This window comes from Chaetodon trifascialis, chromosome 12, assembly GCF_039877785.1.
Source record: "Chaetodon trifascialis isolate fChaTrf1 chromosome 12, fChaTrf1.hap1, whole genome shotgun sequence".
Taxonomy (NCBI): domain Eukaryota; kingdom Metazoa; phylum Chordata; class Actinopteri; order Chaetodontiformes; family Chaetodontidae; genus Chaetodon; species Chaetodon trifascialis.
The window spans coordinates 7,599,354-7,621,678 of record NC_092067.1 but is presented as its reverse complement, the minus strand read 5'-3'; the positions used below and the strand labels follow the sequence as shown (position 1 = coordinate 7,621,678).

At 42.3% G+C, this 22,325-nt stretch overlaps 1 protein-coding gene across 1 annotated transcript; it reads left to right on the top strand.

The window, feature by feature from the left end:
• Window positions 1-1,225: 1,225 nt before the first annotated feature.
• On the top strand, window positions 1,226-22,281 carry ints6 (integrator complex subunit 6). The gene is made up of 18 exons (XM_070976307.1): window positions 1,226-1,667; window positions 1,806-1,883; window positions 2,456-2,605; window positions 7,458-7,547; window positions 8,696-8,879; window positions 12,139-12,264; window positions 12,574-12,725; window positions 13,627-13,779; window positions 14,557-14,689; window positions 15,119-15,213; window positions 15,317-15,427; window positions 15,602-15,817; window positions 16,246-16,372; window positions 17,794-17,936; window positions 18,032-18,218; window positions 19,222-19,593; window positions 20,179-20,272; window positions 20,467-22,281. Exons 1-18 carry the CDS (start codon window positions 1,557-1,559, stop codon window positions 20,558-20,560), a joined length of 2,616 nt encoding a protein of 871 aa, XP_070832408.1. The 5' UTR covers window positions 1,226-1,556; the 3' UTR covers window positions 20,561-22,281.
• Window positions 22,282-22,325: the final 44 nt, after the last annotated feature.

Sequence of the window (22,325 nt, the reverse complement as noted above, 5' to 3'; positions counted from 1 at the left end):
GACTCAATGCATACCACTGCCAAAGTATGTCAATGCAGCCAGTGTAAAATCTTGCCCCCTGGATCCTATTACACCAGCCACATAAATAATTTTATTCTGAAAAACGTGTCAATGATACACCGGAATATGAAATGTTGTGTGTGTGTTGCTCCAAAGAACTATGTCAAACAAGAGGCAATAGACCTTCCTCCTCTTTGCTACAACCGGATGGTTTCCTCTTATTTTTGCGGAAGTGATGATATTTTCCAAGGAGCTACATTATGTAAATTGTATTGCACAATCGTGCATATCTGACTGAGTGTCATATGGCATTAAGAGTGATCCTCGGTTCAGCAAGGACAATGTGTAGCATAGTGGGGATCAGTTGAAACAGTTCTGAAAGTGTGTAGTTGTTGAGACATATCCTCTCATATAACGACATGTTTGTAAAGCCAAAACACAGGAAGCAACACCAGAAGTGTGCCTACTACTTTAATAAACGTCACTTATTATATCTCCTTTCTGAATAATGCAGCTTACTTTACCACAATTAACGAAGTATGTAGCTAATTGCACAAATGGGAAAAGAAAGACAAAGTCTAGCCATCTTAGAGCTGCAGGGTGTGTGAGTGCGTGCGCGCGCATGTCAATCCCTTGCAGCTACTATTGAACCTGTCTTCCTTCAGATCGTATCGCAGAAAGGGCTGTCTTTATTTGGTCATCACATGAAAACCAAGCGCCGTACTGTCAGCGAATAGTTTCTGTGTACCCTGGCTGCACTCATGGGTTAATATTCCACTGCTTTTGTTTGATATTGTCCATCTTTGCCTTCAGTTTTGTCTCTATAGTCTTCATGGGTTGTCTTTCACAGTAGCCCACGCCCGTGCATAGGATGAAGTAAATGTTGATTATGTAATCAGCTCTGGGGTCAGACACAGGCCCATCCCTGCATAATATCTGCTAAAACAAATAGAATAATGCTCCGAGAAACAGCGCGTCGCCACATCTATAGCATTCTTTAACAGATAACGCATGTACAGAATATTTTCCTCGCATTCCTGCCTCTCGGGCAAGCAAGCATGCGCATGAGACGCTCAGCTTTGGCCTAATTTGGATATGGTAATGAGGGGCTTCAGACACCCAATGAGGAGTGAGTATACGTACACGTGACCCCAAAGGACCGCTTGGAAGGCGGGGTCAAGCACGGAGCTTAGGTTAAAACCAGTGGAGAAGGCACAGCGCATTCAGTGTAGGGAGAAGCAGGGACACACTATGAGGGGGAACTTTGTTACTATGAAACTTAGGAATATTTGCAAAATATAGTAAAAATTATCAAAATCCCTCGTGAATCAATAACCTGCCCCTAGGGTTTGAGGTTTTTAGTTTAGTTTGCCCGGAAAGGGCTTCTACACTCACTATTCTTACACTTTTTTGAAAGAATGTGTGAGACAGACAGTTAGCCAGCTAGCTAGCTAGCTGAGAGGTGATACAGGCGGCAGGAGAACAAAAGATTTTTTTTGCGTTTTGGCCGGTTGTACTGACACCAAGTCCATGCAGAACGTGTCATTACCATCACAATGCCCGTTTTACTTTTTCTGATAGACACGTCCGCTTCAATGAACCAGCGCACCCATCTGGGCACTACCTATCTGGACATAGCAAAAGGCGCTGTTGAGACTTTTATGAAGGTACTGTAACCACGGGACACATTAATATTGGGAGATCCAGAGCGGGATTGCGGTTCAGATCATCATTGTACTGTTGCAAGCTCGCCTGTCAAACATGATCTCTCGATAACCGTAAATAATTCTCTACTATTTCCACAGCTCAGAGGCAGAGATCCGGCGAGCCGAGGGGACCGGTATATGTTGGTAAATTTTGAAGACGTTCCGTACGGGATAAAGGTAGAGTTTGTTTTCGGGTCATGTCCAGCTTTACATTGCGCAGATTGACTGTCCCTCCATCGCTCCACCACGTTGTGAGCACTACATCAATTGTGTAGAGAAAATCTTCAGGAGAAGCTTTCATACCCCTTTTAAAACATGGCCGACATTTTGTTTCAGTGTGAGCAGCAAGGAACTCTGGGTGTTATTTATACAGCGAGGTGATATCTGGGGGGGAGGAGGAGGAGGGGGAGGAGGAGGAGGAGGAGAAGGGGTGACAGACTAGCTTACTTTACTTGTTTAGACCAAATTGCCACTTTTAGTCACGGCGCACAATGCGACTTTGCCACTTTGTCGCTGATGATCCAGGCTGGCCGCAGCAGCCCGGTGGAAGCAGATCAGGCTCTTGGCTGCAGTGCTGTCAGTTTATTGGCTTGATAGAGAGGAAGCGACCTATATGTGTTTATCAGTTAAGACTCACTATAAAACAAGCAAGTTAACCATTGACTTCTGTAAAAGTTGCCTGGTGGTCACAAGTTCTCCATGTTTAGACGTGTTGTTAACCATCTGTATTGTTTGTTTTTGTCTGACAGGCTGGATGGAAAGAGAGCCACGCCACATTCATGACAGAGCTGAGGAACCTCCAAGCAACCGGACTCACAACTATTGGCCAGTCCTTGAGGACCGCTTTTGATTTACTCAATCTCAATAGATTAGTGACTGGGATAGACAACTATGGACAGGTATGTAGCACTGATGAGGCAGAGAAGAAATCAGGGTTATTAAGTGTTATGACAAGGTGCTGTGTGCCCCCACAGACCCCCTTCACCCAACCCATACTTCCCTTCCCCTATCCCCAGTCTTACAAGCATCAACCACCTGCACACTGTGACCCCACACACTTTCAGTCATGTGCTCATGATGCAGACATAACAGCAACAAAGAGGGAAAAAAAGACAGGAACAACTTAATGTTTTCACCTCAGTGCCTTTTATTGATTTCACCATTGATCTAGTGACTTTTTATGACATACTGCCACTGCCACTCTAAATCACTGATTGCTTCATGCTAATATTTTACAATGTGTAGAGATTAGAGCTGTAAATTAACGTTGAAACATTAAACCCCTAGAAGTCTGTGATGTCTTTAAAATTTGAGGATCTCTTACAGCCTTAGAGGGATAAATAGTTAATGAAGTCTGTGCAGATATGCACCCAAGTTGGTATTTTATTAGGTACACCTACCTAAAACTAACGTACTCCTATACAATAGATCTGCTGCCATTTGGAGGGTCATAATGTTCAGTTTGGCTGAAACTGTTTTGCAGAAGTGTTATTTCTCCTTTATGTTGAAGCTGGCGCTACTGCAAAATTGTGTTATCTGAGAGATGTTTTGAATATTGAGTCAGCCTTCATTGGCTTAAATGGATTGGACAAAATATGTGAAACACCTCTCAGTACAGTACAGCTTCTGAAATGATCACAAAGGTGAATCTGACCTCTCTGAAACAGCCTTCAATAAAAACTGGACATCACAGCCTTCTTTAAGGTATGATTTAGTGCTGCGCTCTTGTTTTAGACTGCATCATTTTTTAGGTGGACATAAAGAAAATGATAACTGGGTGTTTCCTGCTTGCCAGAGGACCTTTAAACTCTCTATGGTACTTTGAGTTGAAACTCTGCAGCCGTCTGTGCCTTGGTAAGCAGATCCTCAAGCTTTTTGTGAGAAAGACATTTTTTTTGTATTTTACTGAAATGTCTGTTGTGTTGCAGAGATTTACTTTGATTGTAAAGTTCTGCAACTGGGGTTCTTTTTTTTTTTAATTCAAATCTACAGCAAAAGGGAGTAATCTCACAAGAAGGTTATTTAAATATTCCGTTTACAAAAATCATGCATGTGAGGATATTCAAGAAAAGGTTTTATGATGTCAGACTCATAGATGTTATTTGCATTGTGTTGCACAACTCCATTTTAATTTGTGAATTTGAAAGAAGTCTCTCCTCCAGCTGAACAGCAGAGCCAGCCTAATTCACAGCTGGAAGCCTGCATTCACATAAAATTAACTGGGACTGAATATGCCAAACGGAGCGTCAGTGAGCCCGCAAAGTTTGTAACTAATTCGATATGACTGGCCCAGCTCCAAAAAGTGCCGCCTAATGACCTCACCAGTTCATGTCTGTGGTCAAATTTCCAGTTTAGGGAGGTACTTTCTGAAACCAGAGTGGCTCTATCCTGATTTATTCTCATTAGAAAGAAAAAAACAAACAGAAAACAGCTCGCGGTCAATGTATCTCATCCCCCTGTAAGAGTTTCCTGTCTTCTGTCCAGTGTCTGGCAATGAGATGCAGTTTTCGGCCCGAGGAACAGATATTATTATTATTATAAATTTTAAAGTCTTGTCCATACCCACTTTGACTGCTGGCTGAGTCTTTATACTTGTGGTTATTCAGAATCTGGACGTCCGTTGCTCAGTGTGGAGGTAAGTCGGGAGGGTGGGAACTATAGTGAATGATTAACTAGTGTTTCCTGGAAGATGGAAGATGCCTACCATGCAGAGTAATGCATACACACAGCATACATAATGCATGTTAGACACTGGGAGTTTGAATATCAAATGCCATCCACGCTGTCACGCTGGCAGAAGCAATATGGACATTTCTGTGAACACCAACAGCACATGCTGAGGTCAAGGCTACTGTGTCCTGCGCCAGTTACCGGTGACCTCTAATGACTGGTTGACTGGATTTCTAATTTAATGACCAGTTCTGTCCTCTGTGCCTTTTCAGATCTGACAACAGCTCAGTGTCAGGATAAATGGCAGACTGCCCTCTATACCCAGTCTGATCATAACCAGTGTTATAATTAGTGTATTCTGTTCATTATGTCCTTTCAGAAACAGTGGTATGACCATTGTTAAATAGCTGCAACTAACAATTATTATTGGTCACTCTGTCATTATCTGTAAAATTGTCATTTAGTCTTTATAATGTAATAATGGAAAATGTAAATCAGTTTCCTATAGTCCAATGTGATGTTTTCATATTAATGCTTTTGTGCGACAAACACTCCAAAATCCAAAGAGATTTAGTTCAGTCACGTCAAACTTAAAAAAAAAGCAGCAAATCCTCACATTTGAGAAGTTGGAAATGCACCTTTGCTTGATAAATAAGTGATCAATGTAAGGGATTTTCTCTTGAACCGTGTTCAGTCTGTTCACTAATTGATTAATTGTTGTTCTGCAGCAGTGCGTCACACCTCCTCTGAGCTGTTCTCCGTGGTCATGTTTCATTTTGTTACTTTTCTTTTAAGTGAAGGTTAACCAGTTTTTGCAAGAGTCACATATATATACAAATATTGATAGTGGGAAACCCAATAACCTGTCTTATCAGTGCCCATGGCCATTTGATTAAAGCAGGATATGGGCTGTGCATGTTAGTGATAAACCAAATTTCCTCTGAACTTGGACAGAGTCGTCTGAAAGCTTTTCAGGTGCAGCTCTTTGAGGTTTCATCAGCGCTCTGATGACTGCACACGCTTTGTGTCCGTGGTCTCTGTCTCCGTTTGCTTCAGCATCTGTAAATCAAAGCCAAACCAAAGTAATGCAGCTGGAGCTCAGTTGGCTTTGTGTTTGAAGCATCCTGTATGATAATTCGATCTTATACGCTTTTTCCCCCGATTTGATTCATAAAGAGAAGTCGGCTTTGATTTTTCACCCTTGTGTTTGTGATGTGTAAGACGTTCAGTGGAGTAGAGAGGTAGAGAGGGAGAAGACGAAGGGGAGTAAGGCTGTGGGGGAGTTAATATTGCCCTGGAGTGCTTCTCTCTACAGTAACAAAGAACCCTCCAGGTTGCCACGCATCTGAGATGACTCTCCTCTGGGAGATGGAGAAGAGTATGGAGGTAGTGAGGGAGCCAGCCAGCGGGTAATCCTGACACTGATCACAGTTTCATGAAGACAGCAATGAAGGAAAGGATGACAGCAAGGAAATGATCTGTCCAGTGATGTGTGGTCGTAAGTTAACGTGTCAGCGGTGGTGATAAACAGGGCTCTAATGGATCGCAGTCTGGCATTGTGTCAGCACACCAGAGATCCTGTCGTTTCGGATGGATTTGACTGTGGCTGACCGCATGGACGACCTGCCCGTGAAGTCAATACAGATGATTGGGGCTGCAGTTGCTCATTATTTTCATCACTGATTTAGGTCTTGGTTCATTTTGCATTTCATCATTTGGTCGTAACCTTGCTCGTTTTGTATGTCAGTAAGTCTAAAGGTTTTCATTTTGTTATCACACGTGACAGAGAACAGCAGACTCCACACAACTCCACAATGTTTGTGCCTTTTTGTTTGACATTTGACTTAATTGAGTATCAAAATAGTCGGTTGATTATTTTTCTGTTGATTGATTGGTTGACCTGTTGTTTCAGCTCCACATGTGACAGCACACTGACCTGTCAGACTGGAGTGGACATGATTACAGGAGCAGAGCTGCCTGTCAGTATGGACTCATGTGATGTCCAAAAACCTAATTTGAATAGCTGTATTTCTTTTTTCTTTTTCTTTTTTTTGTAAGCCTTGCATAGCAACAGTAAAAGCTAAGGGGGCTGATGTGACACGGATGAAATCATCACTCGTCTGGCAACTTAGCCTCATCGCCAACTCATTAGCATGCTAAAGAAGAGTTTGATATCATAAAGGGATTTTGGGTGAGGGCAAAAAAAAAATTGCCAGGTTGTCATGGATACCTACAGTACAGTGGATCTTGGTGGTATCCTGCTCTGTTTACTTAGGGCTGTTTGTGAAAGTGGACAGATCCATCATTCAGCAGAAGCCACAGCCTACAGGTAGAGTCCAAACTGAGCGGGTCCACGTCCATTAATAATTGCGCCTCTGTCAGAACAGGATGGCCTTTATGAAGTCTCTGTACGAGTCTGCAGTGAGGTCCACTGTGCAGACTGTTTGCTGACAGGACTTGGGCTGCGTTGAGGTTTTACACCAAGTTATGTTGTAGCCTCTGTGGAGATCCCACAGGGCTGATGCATAGTGATGAATGCAGTGCTGCTCCAGTTTCATTCTATCAGTGTTGAGTGCTGGTGTCATGAAATATTGTGGGATCTAGCAGAAAAGAGGTTTCACAAAGATCCTCAGGTAATGTACTCTGCCACTGGAGGATGGAGTGAACATACACTGCAGATACAGACTGCTAGTGCTCTCAGATGTCTAGATACAGTCACTCTGAGCTAAAGACTGTCCTCTTACTGTTTTTTTTATTATTACTTTGAGTTAAGGCTCTCTCTTTCACATGCCCACTCACTTAAAATAGATCCCCTGTAAGTTATCAATATAATGATACGTTATATGTGCTCATTTATGCCACACACTTTCAAGTGCTATAAATATATAGCTGCTAAATTTCAGTATGAATTTTGCTGTTGGCTTCTGTAAATGTTCTTTGCTCTTTTTGCTTTGACACATTACTTCTGTTTGCTCTAGTGGTTTAGTATTAAATTTAATCGTGAGTTTCTCTCTCTCTCTCTCTCTCTCTCTCTCTCTCTCTCTCTCTCTCTCTCTCTCTCTCTCTCTCTCTCTCTTGCAGGGGAGGAATCCCTTTTTCCTTGAGCCTGCCATCATCATTGCCATCAGTGATGGCAACAAGTTGACCAGCAGCGGCGGAGTCCAAGACGAGGTCAGCCAAAATGTCCAATCAGAAGGGCTTCCTGCTTGGTTGGACGACAACTCAGCAGCCTGTCTGATCGCACAACCATACAGACATGTTCCCTTTAGCACAAGCATCTATTACTTCTTCAAACTGCCTTACTATCATAAAATCCCAGTAAACCAGCAAATATTTCCATTTCAGGACACACACAGAGTTTTTTCACTTAATTGACTCAAACAGTGATTTTTATTTTTGATGACTCTGCCTGTGTTTTGAGGAATCCTCTGTCTTTAAAGTGTTAGTGTTTAATGGCCCATCATAAGCTGTCATCTGTCATCCATGTTGAGTATCGGTGCTGCTACTCCCTGTGAGTTGGAGAAGACTCTGTTAGGCCGTATAGTCAGTTTTGTGGTATGAGAAGCAAAACTCATGGAGGTCAAACACATACAATGAAATCCTTGATTCTGCAGCCAGTCTAATTTATGGCTTCTGTGATAATTCCAGCCTTGTGCTTGTTCAAACTGGGCACAAATTACTAAGTGATGTTTGGTGAGGAGGTTTGACTTTAATTGCAGCTCTTCTGACAGTTATTTAAAAGTCTGCGCTGCCTAAGAAATGTCTCAAAAGAAAATTTATGGGAATCAGAATCTGTATTTGTGGAGCGGCCTAATGGGGAGAAGCCTGGCATCAACACTGTAAAATGTTTTGAGGAGTTAATTATTGTTGAATTACCCACCTTTGACCTGCTTTTGTTTATATGATGACAACCCAGACAAGGAGTGAGCAATATAGATTAAATCTTCTGTCGTGCTGTTTAATTTTACATTGTACTAGCAGTATATCCTAGATGTAGTGCATTTTCAATTCAGTTTCATTTGAACAGTCTTTAGATAAGATAACCAATAGGGAATATCTGTTTTTGTATAATGCCATTAATGATAAATCATGGTACTGTATCAGCATTCCCATAAAACATCCTGGCCACTGATTTTAGTCTTTAACAGTCAGCGATATTACAGGGAGAGCTACCAAGGTATAAACAGTATAGCTAAATCTCTACCAACTGGGGTCTGTCATCTCTCGTATATAAATATTATCATATCAACCCAAACCAACACTCAGCCATCGCCTCTACTTATGATCCATGGTTCACTCTGTTCCCCTCCACCGTCCAGCTCCATCTGCCTCTGACCACCCCGCTGCCAGGTAGTGAGCTGACCAAGGAGCCCTTCCGCTGGGACCAACGTCTGTTCGCTCTGGTGCTGCGCATCCCCGGCAACGCTTCAGTGGAGCCCGAACCCCTCGGTGGCGTCCCGCCTGACGATTCTCCAATCACCCCCATGTGTGAGGTCACTGGAGGTAGGTGGTCAGAGTACAAACTGGCATTTGGTTACTGTATAATGTATGTTTGTAGAGTGCGTTGCTTAAAGGGGCACCCCACCGATTTTTCACATCCGTCATGGGGAGTCGACTCAGCCTGTGAATACAATTCAAGTAAAGTCAAGTGTGAAAATATCCAAGGTATCTTGCGAAGGCTTTAGACTTCAAATATTTGACTGGGGGAATGGAGTTAAAAAGACGATGATGTTGAACAGGCAGGGAAGGTTCAATGAAGCATGCTATGATGTTGCATTATGGGAATTGTAGGAGCCAGTGTTTTTGGTGCTTGACCATTCCTTATTTAAACTGTCTGTTACAAGTCAAATTGGTAAATCGCGTCAGTGTTTTTGGATAGTCAAGTGAGTAAAAAGCTAAAAGCATCATGGATTTGTTCTCAGCATCCTTTGAGTTTATTACGTCAAACTCCAAACACAGAAGGACATTTTGATAATTATATAGTTGCAGCAGTTAAACCAGTGATAATAATCTTTTTTTTTTATTATTATATCTTAAAAACAAATATGCCCTGCCCGCATAGGAACCAGATCCAGCATGGAGGCCATACATTTTCAAAAAATACTACAAGATAGTCCAGAAATTAAGAACCCAATTCACGTAATGTACATTACTAGATTAGAGGCCTTTGTTTCTGCAGCTTTTATAGAGTATTAATCAAGTCTATGTAATTATAACCTGCAAGAGAAATAAAAGTCAGTCAGGCTACTGTCATTCTTACCTTTTTACAGACAGCTGGCTAACCTGAATCACAATTAAACAAGTACTTTGATCATCTGGACACCAGAATATCCATGTTACTAGTTATTGTTACCATAAGTTCTTTTATTTTTTACAGCCACTTGTATGTAAATGGATGTCAGGATAACTTTATTTTGGAGAAACATCATAGACACATTCCTCTCGGGAGGGGCACAAGCCTAATTTGTGCAGCAGAGCCTGGTGGAACATGCTGGGACAAGCTCAAAGTATTTATAACACTAGATCAAAATAGCTATTTGTTAAATGCTTTCCGTAGCTCAGCTGATGAATCATCCCTATCAATACAAAGAAAGAGGAGAATAATGGGGGTGTTTTTATGATAGAGAGAAAGCTTGCCTTGACAGCCGTTTTTCACTCCAGCGAGGGACAGCCCAGAGCTCTGTCTCAGCACCGGCTTGCTCAACGTTCAGAGGTACCTGTGTTTACAGGTTTGCCAGCGGGAGCTGATCAACCCAGTACAAACATGGTGTGTTCTTGTTTTACGCGCTGAGCAAGTCTGCTGGAGCTGTGGAGGGGTTAAGTGCTTTGCTCAAGTGCACTTCAGGAGTAATTATTGATTAAGGTTAGAAAGCCCAGGTTTTCCCACCTGGTTTGGGATTGGTACTGATTTTCTCCCCACTCACAGGCCCGTCAAGATACTTTCAGGCCAGTGATTTTGATCCGGCTTTAGAATAAGCCAAACCCTGACTGTCTACCTACCAGTGTTAAAGAACATCCACTTATGGATGTAGACTTTTATCCCTCCTGTCTCCAGTTCTCATGCTGCCTGGTTGTGGAAGCAGCTGGCAGGAAGAACACACTAGAATGATGCTGATGGCAGGTTAAGATTAACACACACACACACACACAGACAGAGCAGAGCACACCACACCAAAGCTCTATGTAGCAGTCAGTGGTGCTGAATGCAGAACATGACACAGCTCCATTGTCACTGACAATCTACAGTACATGCTGCCTGCCTGTCCATTACTGCTGATGGCAGACCTGACACAAAGCCACGGCCTATTGAAATGAGCGAGTGAATGGGTGCATAACAAGGTCATTAGAGGTGAAGTTGGAGGTGGTAAATGGCCAGAAGGCTGAATTAGGCTAATCAGTTGTAGCTGTGTGAAACAGTGCGTCTGATTCATGTGGCCACTGCTGCCCTGACGGATGCTGTGACAAATAAACTTTACAGATGAATTTCATGCAAATGTGCCTTTTTGAATGATTGTAAATTCTAGTAAGCGCAGTGACTGATACAACACCATAAAGATGAGTCCAGTGTTAAGCAGAGCACTTGAAATTACACAGTACCTATAGTCAAACACTGCAGTGTTTTAAACTCAATAAGAGTACTCTAGTTCAGTTGGTATTGTGTGCTTATACCAGGAGTATTTTCAGGATGAATTCATGGTTATGTTTTGGACTTCTGAAAGTTGCCACCATTTTGGATCTGAGTTTAAGTTGCTTAAATGTACTTGTTACACTTTGAGTCAGGCACTGAGCAGAAAGTCTTGATTCGACTCACTTTGGGTGGAGGTTCAGATACACCAGATAAATACACAGATAAATGTCAAAATGATTCTCAGAATTTCTGCTTAAAATACAGATTTCTTTAATTCCAGGTTAGCGTACTACTTTTTCACTAAAATAGAATCTTTTTGTCTTTGCTGTCACAACTTAATTTCCACAATATAGACATTTTACACAGCACGTAGCCCTCACTGCACCAGTTATGACCAGTTACCACACATTCAGTGAATGAAAGCATAGATATGAAGATCAGCGGCTCTGACTACCCGTAATGTGAAAGTGGTTGTTTGTGTTGACAAAGCCACAGACTATTATCACACATCTCTGTACTTCCCCTCAGCTCCACGGAGTCCGCCAGCCTCTTGTAGTTCAATATTTTATTTTTATGGCTCATGTGATTCAGTCTTAACCCCATTCCAGCTGCAGCAGACAGCTGTTTTCAACCATCAAGCTCTGATAAACACTCTGCACACAGCCTAACCAGGACCAAACGGCACACAAAGCTAGCGACTAGCTGGTGAACATAGTGGGGCCCTCAGCAGAGCCAGATGTTTTTCTCAGGTGGTGGTGGAGCTGAAAAGAGGGTGAATTCTGGACTTACATACACCAGGTGGCCATTAATGTGAGTCCAGATGGATGTGTTCTGATGACAATGTTAACACCTTCACACGTTTGTTAGAACAACTTCAACTTGACCAATTTGACCAGTGTTGTTCTTTCGGCTGATTCCACTGCCCCCTAGTGGCCCCAAAAAATGAATGCATGCAACTTAAACCCTTTGAAAGCTTAACCGAACTAGATTTGAAAGGATTCTGCTTTAAAAAGTGCATTCAGATTTCATTCATATTCAGTTAAAAGCAACTGAACTCCAGCCCCCGAGCAGTGTTTAATTTCGTCACATTTATATATATATATATATATTTCCATGTGTGTATGTGTGTTGCAGGACGTTCTTACAGTGTGTTCTCTCAGCGTATGTTGAATCAATGTCTGGAGTCTCTGGTGCAGAAAATCCAGAGTGGAGTGGTGATAAACTTTGAGAAGACTGGGCCCGACCCTCCTCCTTTAGAGGGTAAGAGACACATGTGTTTGCAGTCTATTCCTGACTCTGCTTCTGAAAGGCCATTTTAACAACTGCTGCACTGCATCTGTCTGATTAGCAGAGATTCTGTTTGTTGTCTCCCACTCACTATTCTTTACTGATGTTCACAAGCAGCTGCTGGATTTCACTGTTTAAACCTCCACCTTCGCGTTTTAACTGCCCACACACTGTTAGAGTTTATCAAAGTAATTTTTCTTGTGTTTTTCGTCCCGTGCACACCCTGCTGATGGTTGTTTACCTGTGAAGTCAGCTTTCTCTGTGCTGTATGTGTCTGTCCAGATGCTCCAGCTGAGGCGTTGAAGTCCGGCGTACAGCCTTGGCATTGTTGTCACAAGCTGATTTATGTCAGGCCCAACCCTAAAACTGGTGTCCCCATCGGGCACTGGCCCATCCCTGAAGCCTTCTGGCCGGACCAGAACTCTCCAACGCTGGTAAGAAACAGTGGCAAGAATCGATAGAAATATTTAACTGAAAACATTGGAATGACATACTGTGATACCCTTTGAGGTGTTTGTTAAGTTTGTTGCATTCATATCTTGGACATTAGGCTAACAGCTTTACTCATGACAGAAACTGTCAGCAGAACAATCAGAAAGTTATACAAAACTTCAAAGAAAAGATCTTTATATCTAATTTTTTAAAAATATTTGCATCCAAAAGAAGTCCACTTATAACAGATGCCATAATGGAAAATAGACTGGCATAAAAACTTTGTTTGGTTACATGGACACACAACATAAAACATCAGACAGTTCATTCAATAATAACAGAGCAAACAGGAAGTAGTAAAGGCAATAAAACAGAATTAGATGAGGCCACGTATATTGGACAATATAACAATAAAAGTACAGTATAGGAAGGCTGCAGCACGAGTGACTAAATGTTCCCTTTCATCAGGTGTGTAGAATATTCACAACTGACGTGAGTGTATAACTGATGGATACAGCATATGTAGTGTGTTTCCTGTCTTTTGGCATTTTGAATTTACTTAAATCTTCATATCATAAAAACAGATTAAACAGTAAAACCAAAGGATGAAAAGTTGTACAAAACTTAATTTCTAAGACTTTCAGCTTAAAAAATTGTGACAAAACAAACCACAGTAACGTAATTTGTAACACGTAAGCAAAACATTATGTTATGTTCTATCAAAACTTGCGCTCTTATTTTTATGGAAATGTTTTTTTCAGAATGTCAGTGAAATCAATGTCAACACAATGTGCAGTATATTACTATTATACTGTAACTTCTGGTACTACCAGCTATATAATTGGATGTTGAATATCAGAATGTTTATGTGATGCAACATGCACTATATCCTTCCCCACCCAGCCCCCGCGCTCAGCCCACCCCCATGTTCGTTTCTCTTGTCTGGATGCGGAGCCCATGGTGATAGATAAGGTGCCCTTCGACAAGTATGAGCTGGAGCCCTCGCCCCTCACACAGTACATATTGGAGAGGAAGTCCCCTCACACCTGCTGGCAGGTACGGCACCGTCACAAACACAACACAAAATAACAAACACTGTGAGGGAAGGACCTCAACACCAAAGCTGGAATCCACTGAATTCTGTCACACAGCTGGATATGAGCAGTGATGTAGTCAGTGCAAGATCAGATGTTCCACCACATTTGCTGTGTGTTCATGGAGACTGTGTCTCTGTGCTCTGTGTGCATTACTTTTATTATAGTGTACAAACATATAAAATGTTCTAGGCTAAAAGTCAGCATTTTAATAATCAGATGTTTTAAAAAAAAAAAAAAAAAAAAAAAGGATGTTAACATGCTAACTCAAGCTATGCTAACATGCTAATTTTAGCAGCTGAAGGGCTAGCTGGGAGTAAGTACATCAGGTCATTTTCCATAAATGGAAATGCTTACTTAATATTACAATAAGGAATGCACGGCTATCATAGGCCCTGTCCTACTTTGCCAGATTGAATGTGTGACAGAGGTTAGTTGAGGAGAAAACATTAGCTTAAAAATCACAGAGGGAGTGTTGAGAGTGCAGTCTTCTTTTTAGAGAATGGGTTCATACTTCTCTTAGATATATGCGCCAACCACTGATAGTGATGTTACTGCACTGACGTGGCTCAGGTACAGATCCCGATCATGGTGATATTCCAGTGAAGCTGCAGCTCATTGACCCAGTTAACAAAAACAAACTTAACCAAAATATCTGCATGTCATATGTTCTCGGGTGCTGGCTAAAGTGTTCTAATAATGTCACCGCATGTTCACTGATTGTCTCTCTGTCTTTTAGGTGTTTGTGTGTAACAGTGCCAAGTACAGTGATCTGGGCCAGCCGTTTGGCTACTTAAAGGCCAGCACGGCCCTGAACTGTGTCAACCTGTTTGTGATGCCCTACAACTACCCTGTGCTTTTGCCACTTCTGGGTAAGACTGATGGTCCATGTCACATGTGGTCTTTTTTTGTATGTGCTCCTGTGACATCATTACTCCTGGTTTATACATTTATATATTTATTCATTTTATAAAGAGGAAGCAGTCTTTTGTACTTTGGTTCTGGGTGATGTCATGCTCTTTGTGTTCTGCATTTCCTCCACATTCCTCAACACCTGTAAATATACATGGTCATCTGTGTTACTGTAGGAAGAGAATCGCTGTCTGTTAAGATAATAAATTCATTATTGTTTTGGAAAGGCTTGAGAAAATGGAATTAATCACTGAAAAGTGTGAAATAGCACTCTTGTATATTTTGTGAATTTATTACAGGAGTTTTTGTTATGTTTGTTTTATAACGTACATGTTGCAGATGGATGGCCTTTTTCAGCCTATACTTCTTTCTTTTCTTGCTTAATGCAGACGACTTGATCAAAGTGCACAAGTTCAAGCCTACCATCAAATGGCGGCAGTCCTTTGAGAACTACCTGAAGACCATGCCTCCATATTATATTGGGGTTGGTGGATTTTTCAGCCTTTCTTTTTTTTTTCTCCATTTGATTGACATGCGAAGATCACAAGTGATGCTGCACCGGTCTTATTGTTGTGTTCTTTCCACAGTCCCTGAGAAAGGCTCTGAGAATCATGGGAGCACCAAACCTGCTGGCCGATAACTTGGAGTATGGCCTGAGTTACAGCGTGGTCTCCTACCTGAAGAAGCTCAGCCAACAGGTTAGAAGCAGGGCTGTTGTGTTGTCAATATCACATTGATCCCTGGCATCGAAAAATGATACCCTACTCCTAGTGTGCATGTTATTTGTATTGTCTTTTACATCAAGTAAGAAATTGTACAGAACTTCATTCAAAATGCACCCAGTCAAATTTCTGCTTTGCTCACTTTTCCAGTCAAAAATCGAGTATGACCGCATGATTGCCTCGATTGGTAAGAAGCCGCCACCAGAGTCCGGCATCAAGGTGCGTTGGCGAGGGGGAGGTATATCTCTGGCCCAGCGCAGGGACTTCATCCAGCAGCTGCAGAGTCTCACAGGAGAGGCTCCGACTCTGCCCATGGAGCTCAACCCCAAAGAGTTCCAGGGCTTTCACCTGGCTCTGCTCAACAAGGTCAGTTTGGATTGTTATTAACAGTTCCACAACTTTTTTTCTGAGGATGCACGGCTGTCATAAACAATAGTTATTCAATCATGATGACAGTGTCTGTACTGAGCTTCATTTCCTAATGTTCCACTTAAGAGCAGTTCCTTGTTCAAATTTCACGTTTACTCCTTCACTTTCTGCTCAGGCTTTCACTGCCTTCCTGGTTTTCCATCCAGCAATCCTCCTTTATTGAGATGCTTTATGTAGTTTTTTTGGGTGCTTGAGGGATTTGGCATTTGAAAAATGGCCATCTCTCTCAGACTGTGTCCACTGTATATCCACTCTGTTATGGCCAAAGTGCAGCAGTATTTCACCAGAAAACAACCATCTTTCCTGACATGAAGGAGGGCCATATTTAACAGCAATCCCTCACCTCTGTGTTGTGTCCTCACCAGGGCCTGAAGCCACAGAGCTTTAGGAATCCCTACGACATCCCTCGCAGCCACCTGTTAGACCAGCTCAGCCGAATGAGGAGGAACCTGCTTAACACCAGCGTCTGTAACCTCAGAGGGCAGGACTCAGGTAAGTCACTGTGCAACGCCCACGCCCACTGTTGGGTTTGGTCATAAATCCTGTCTGTTGTTCCTGTGACCGCACCCATAACTGATGCCAGGGTGAACACTTCAACTGCTGACTAAAAGTCAATAAAAAGGAAGTTTTTCAGCTGTCATTAAGTTACTCTTTTGGAGTGGAAAGTGTTTTAAAGTGTGGAAAATTCTCCCCCCATGAGTGCTGCCATGATAACATGATAGACTTTGATACCAATACCAAGTTTAGTATCACAGTACTCAATACCTAATAGATCAGAAATCATCATCCTGTCTTTGGCTTAGCTGATGGTGTGTTTAGTAATGGTATTTTGACCATGTTATGTATTAAAGACCTCCCCTGCACAGTGCCTATGAATTGTTCCAAAAGGACAAACCATGACTCTACAAACAGGCCATTTCCACTTAAACACTACTCCATCAACATAATCACAGTTTTAAGCCAGGGCCATTATGTTCGCTATGGGCAGTGTTGTGTTCGCTCAATTTGTGGTGGGAGTGTTCTTTTTTGGCCACTTTGTCTGACACAAATGGAGCCCCACCGCATTGTAGAAGTGACATATAGCTAGTAGCCCTATGCTATTAAGCTAATTATCCATTTTAAAAGGGGGCAAAATGAGACCCCCAAATAACTGTAGGTGAATATGTTTGTTGTTTAGGAAATCACATTTTCCAGTGTGCTTGTCATGCTAGTTACCACACAGGGCAGGCTTTACATTGACACTTTATTCCACTGATTCACTATGTATCTCATATAATTCAGTAGCACGTCACCAACCTAGCAGCTGGCTAGCCAGCTAGCTTATTTGCTAACCTGATTGTTTTAGGACTCCTTGGAGAGGTCTTGGTGTCTGTCAGTGAGATGCTTGGTGAGGATTGAAAAGTTTCCCCCCTTGCATGACACTGTTTTATAGTTGTTTTGAATACAGGTTTCATTATGTCGTGGGTTCACCATTAGCGCCAGCTTTTCAGGCAAAGTAGTCCCACAACAGACTCTGGCAGCCTATTTGGTTTACCAGCACAGGGCGTGGAGGTGTTATGTCTGAAGATGACACACTGTGGATGTCAGTAGCAGACATGTTGAGGCAGAGGCATTGCTTCTCCTGCTCAGCTGAGGCTCACTCTGTACCAACAGGGATGAATGCACAGGTGCATGTCCCCTGACCACAAACCACACACGTGCCTGACTTGAAAACTTCTCCAATACTACCACCAAGTGGAGATTCAGACAAATTACATATTTCATCCTGTATCACTTACATCAGGCACACATTTGACCTACAACTATACCAAACTTTGGCAAATTCTGATGTTGAACTATATTAAGTAACTAAATTGTGGTATTCTGTGCAACACTACTCTCCATGTTGGTGAATTTCCCTGTCGCCTGTCCAGACCAGCTCCACAGCGTGCCAATAGCCCAGATGGGCAACTACCAAGACTTCCTCAAAGCTGCTCCTCAACCCCTTCGAGACGCAGACCCTGAGCAGCCAAAACGTCTCCACACATTCGGCAACCCCTTCAAACTAGACAAGAAGGTCAGTCCCACCGACTCATATTAACCCTCACCCTCATCCCCTGTCATGAGTGACAGAAACATGTAAATTGACCATCTCCCTCACTCCTCTCTCAGGGCATGATGATTGACGAGGCAGATGAGTTTGTGACCGGCCCTCAGAACAAGGGGAAGAGACCAGGAGACAGCAACAACATGCCGGGCGGAGGACCCAAGAGACGTCGCTGCATGTCGCCTCTGCTGCGTCTGGGCAGGGCCTACACCCCTCCAGTCACACCTCCTGCCAGCCCTCGACCAACAACAGGTGCACTTTCTATTAAAATGTTGACATGCATAACACATCTTACTAACCGAAATGCTAACTTTTATGATTCAATCACCACATTTTTGACTGCTTGTAACATTCCGTGACTTTGGAATTGAGGCCATTTGTGCTGACACAGTTCTTCTGAATCACTCAGGGTTAGGCTCTTCACTGATTTCAGCAGTGACACACAGTATAACAGCCTGCAGCGTGAAAATCTGACTCTCCACTGTCCCTTAAGCTCCTTCCTCTTTCGTCTCGCCTTTGTTGGCGCATTGATCCATTCCTCACTGCAATAATGTGAAACCACTGGCAGGAATGTGGATTGCATCACACGTCCATGTTTATGTACACACAGCAAGCAAACTGGGCAATCTCTCTGAAAAACATTGCTTCATAGTGCTGCTAGTGCGCAAAAACTCCTGATCACCTTTAAGAGTACTTTAATATTGCTCCTCGATAAAGTGGGAGGACTCATGAGAGACAGAATGAATAAAGAAAGGATTCATAATTGGGTCAGCAGACACAGAGACGTCTTGACATTTGTCTATAAAAAATGATCAAGCTATAAAAACAATGTATTACTTTTATTAGTATTAGTAGTTGATGTAACTTCATATTGTCTTGTTGTTATGCCTCAGTCATGTCATATTGTGGTTTGCCATAATTTCCTAACTGTAAATGTTGTTCATGTCAACATCCAATCAAAATTAACAAATTTTTCTAAAATCTGTGGTTTTATCTGAGCACAAACAATACAGAAATGAAAAAAAAACAGAAAAAGCAAACAAACATGGTCCATGTCAACCACAGTCAGTCGTTTACAGTAATGAACTCTCACACAACCAACTCCTCAAACTTACAACCGTCTGGAGTTGTCTGATAACATGAACGCTTGCAAGTCATGAACGTGGGAATCTTTCACGTTCCTACCTTCTATCCTGCATGATGTGATAAATAAATGTTTGGGGGGGGGTTTCTTGTTTGTTTTTTGAATCTGCAGACATGGACATGAATGACGGAGCCCCTGAAACAGACCTGATCATCAACCACCTGGATCAGAACCACTATGGCTCAGACAGCGGCTCCGACTCGGAGGTGGATCATCCCTCGAGGCCTGCCGACTACCAGGGGAACCACACATCTGCAGACCCCCAGGACCTCCGGCACAGGGACGAGGACGAAAACGGGCAACCCCAGGCAGGCGAGTTGCCCCCGGGGTGCGAGGGAGGAGCGGAGATGGTGCTAGTGGAGGACCAGCCGCCTCGCTACCTGTCTCCTGCAGCTCTGAAGAAGCACATTCACACCGAGACGACAAAGGTCAACAACGAGCTGAGGGCACTCATCACCAAGGAGATCAGAAAACCTGGCAGACGTATGTAGCCAATCACAGGCTATGGGTGGGGTGGGCAAAATACAAGAAACAGCCTCCACTATCTATAAAACTAGTAACTAAAACTAATGTTTCATGTGAGTTCTGGTACATAGGATTATACTGTATCCATGCTTTAAACCATGAATAATGAAAAATAATGCATAACAAATAAACATCCTTTAAGGATGGAAACTAAGGCAGCTGATAAATTGTGCATTTTACAGTTACAACATAGAGTAAATGGGTGGAAAAAATGATATAATGAAGGCATTGCTTCTATATAATTACCTCAAAAAATTCAGTGATTTCTTTCTAAGACAAAACTAATACCAACTGGGTAGTTGGTTAGCAGACTAAAAAAAAAAAAAAAAAACTACTTTATTAAACAAAAATTAATTCAAATAAATAATCAAGAGATAAATCCACACTAGAAACAGTCATTATTTGCAGCCGTAGAACGGATCACCTTGATAATCAGACATTTTCTGTGAAGGGATGTTAATGAGAACTGCACTGAGGACTTCAGATATCCTAGAAGCACAGCAGTAATCAAGTCTTTGAAAGTCATTGCTTTTTCCGTTTCAGACTATGAGAAGATCTTCCTCCTCCTGAAGCAGATCCAGGGCACACTGGACACCCGACTCATCTTTCTCCAAAACATCATCAAAGAGGCGGCCAGGTACAGAGCTGAGCCCTCTTTAGAGCAATTTTATGTCCTTCACTGTGCTGTGATCACCAGCAAAATATCAGCATCTGTTCCTGACAGGAAGAAAATCTAATTATGAAAACACCTAAAATGTTGCTTTTAATTGACTTCGTTGTAACAGAGTACAAACCATAACATTGGCTCTTATCTTTTGTCCAATGCAAAAGGTTCAAGAAGCGCGTTCTCATCGAGCAGCTGGAAAACTTCCTGGAAGAGATCCACAACAGATCCAATAACATGAACCACGTGGACACACTCTGAGACCGGCTCATTCCCAAACCGAACTCACTGATAATGAACCCGACAACCCTCCACATCCTGCTAAACCACCCCTCATGTACTGGGGCCCCTGTGGAGACGAGACAAGACTGCATCCAGCCCTCAAACGATCCCCTCTTCAGCGGACTCTTCATTATCTCAACATTGTTGATGGTCGTGTTGGTTTGCACACAGAGAGCATTTTTCAGATATCTGAAAGGGCCAGTGAGGAGGCATTTTATTGCTAAAGGTGAAGTATTTTCCTCCACAAGGAGAATATTTGAGCATTCCCCTTGATTATTCTCCTCCCCTGATTTGATGCTCTTCTTTTTAAATGACAAAGAAGATGGAGTAAACAAGGTAGTGCAGGACTTTTCTTGAGAGGAACACATGGCAGCCTGCGCCTGGATGTTGTGTTCAGTTATGTTCAATTTGTCATGATGTGATGGACCGACAGTGTAGGGTGGGTTCAGGTTGTGTGTGTGTGTGCGTGTGTGCATGTGTGTGTGCGCGTTTTCAGCCAACTCAGGGTCAGACAGGATCCAGTGGAGATGCTCATGAAACACTTTTTCTTCCCTCATTGCCTTTTCATTCGTTCACTTTTCCCTTCTTGTGAGGTGTTCGACTTTTTCTTGGCGTTTTGTCGTGTGGGAGGATGAGAGTCTGTCGTGTTCGACTGTTGAAATTTACTTTCTACACTCCACTAACTGAAGCACTCCACTGTTGTGCTCTTAAATGGGTATGACTTGGCTCAAGCATTGAATTTGTCAACTTTTGGGTCACGTCAAACCTTAATTTGTCAACTTGTGGTTCACCTACCAGACTGACAATTGATATTAACGAAATAGTAACTTAAGAATGAATAATATTTGTTTCCCCTTGGGGGGAACTGATCCACAGTTTTCATTACGCCTGGAGATGGCACACTTAAAAAGCCTGTGTCTTTAGCAATTCAGTTTTCCAGAGACACCGACACAAAGTAAAATCCTTTTGAATGATGCAGCATCATTGGTTACAAATGTTGAAATACAGGGACAAAAAGCTCAGGAACTAACACTAATGCATCATACTCAGCAATAACATTGGAGCTACTTTTACCCATTTTTATCTTTATTTTAGCCTGAAACAGCTGATATGCAACACAAACCGTTGTCCCCTGGATTGCTGATGAGCTGAGGGCTCGGATGCCAGCTTGTCCCAACATGCTGGTCGCTGCCAAATAACTTATCCCGCCTCCCCAACTCCTCCTCGCCATGAATCTCAAACCAACTTCTTGTCACTTAACCGTGAATGCACTTGTGTAAATTTGAGAATGTTTATTTAATATAATTTAAAAGAAAAACTACCTTTGTTGTAGTCTTTTTTTATTTTATTTTCTTTATTCTTTTTTTTTTTTGTCAGGTCTGTTCAATTTTCTCAAATATACACAAATAATCTGAATTAAGGTCTAGAAGTCAAGAGTTGATTTCTGATTCAGAGGGCAGCCCTCTTCTGTTCCCTCCCTCCTTGGACAGGGACCAAAATCTGCCATACTTGTCTTTGTTTGTGAAGAGGCCGCTACCAAAAGAGTATTTTGAATACACTGTAAAGATGTAAATAACCCTAGAGTACTATTTAAAGAGAATGTTCAGTGGAAAACGGCCTTTTTGTAATTATTTCCATGAATAAAGTTTCTATTTTACACTGTGAAGGGCCATGTAAATAAAGTGTTCTGTAAAGATGTGACTCTACGTGTTTTTGTCCATGATTGCTGGTCATTTTAGTAACC